This window comes from Belonocnema kinseyi, unplaced genomic scaffold (genome assembly GCF_010883055.1).
Source record: "Belonocnema kinseyi isolate 2016_QV_RU_SX_M_011 unplaced genomic scaffold, B_treatae_v1 SchBZDm_2248;HRSCAF=2463, whole genome shotgun sequence".
Classification (NCBI taxonomy): domain Eukaryota; kingdom Metazoa; phylum Arthropoda; class Insecta; order Hymenoptera; family Cynipidae; genus Belonocnema; species Belonocnema kinseyi.
The window spans coordinates 1-973 of NW_022874333.1; the positions used below are offsets into that span (position 1 = coordinate 1).

Genomic DNA, 973 nt, shown 5'->3' on the forward strand with positions numbered 1-973 from the left:
GAAATAGAGAATAAGTGAAATAGATAAAGGTTGATCTATTTCACTTATTTTCATTTTAATATTCATCGTCCCACCGTATTTCATTTGTATAACAAGTACGTGCCCAATCGATAAAGTGTTTGAACATTTTCAGGAACAAAAGCATTCTTATAATATGCCCAATGCACCAACCAGCAAAACTACTTCTTACAAATAGTAGTTTGTTCGCCTTGTCTTTAAGATAGCTGTTGACTAATGGGAAGATCATTGAATCCGGTGGAATGTACGGGTTGTACAATTGCACAAAGAAAGTTATCAAAAATTCCAATTGAAGGAAGAAGAGGCGACTTCCCACTATCGTTGCGTTTTCTTTAAGATCCAAAAGCGGCCAGTTGCGCAAAGTTGTTAGACTGGTCCATAAGAGCTGAACCAAGAAAAATGCCAGAAAGAACAAGAACATGCGATGAGGTTGAACCAATCCTTCATAGAGCGGCTTAGTATAGACCGATGTGAACATCACGAATTGTCCCGTAACAAAACCAGCCATTGCTGCTACCCGTCTCTGGTTGTCTTCTGTCAAGAAGCTGGGGCCAACGAAGAGATAGCAGTGCAGAGCTATGGTGGGTATGGTCATAAATCCACAAAAGAGTCCCGCTCCAATCACTGAATTGAGTATTTTTTCGAGTATCTTACGCAAAAAGGATGACCCTAAGACTGCCATTTTTCCCACGAATAGGAATAGGAATAGAGCTAGTAATAGCTCTATTCCGCGTGCAATCATTGAATCCGAATTGTGGATTTTGTTCAATAGGTTAAGGAATTGCACAAACAATGCTTGCATTTTCATCGCCAATCGCCTTAGAAAAATAAAGAAATAGATCTGGGCAAGCATGATAACCAGCTCGCTTTCTTTCTTTCGTAGCAAAAATACATAACATAGCAGAATCATTATTACGAGACCAAAAATGAGTACCATGACTAGGAATTTTCTTTG

General features: G+C 39.1%; 1 protein-coding gene across 1 annotated transcript; it reads right to left on the reverse strand.

The window, feature by feature from the left end:
* Positions 1-171: 171 nt before the first annotated feature.
* Positions 172-700, reverse strand: LOC117182528 (protein TIC 214-like; the record flags this gene model as incomplete). The annotated part of the gene is made up of 1 exon (XM_033375624.1): positions 172-700. A coding segment is annotated over exon 1 (529 nt), but the record flags the coding sequence as incomplete, so codon positions are not given.
* Positions 701-973: the final 273 nt, after the last annotated feature.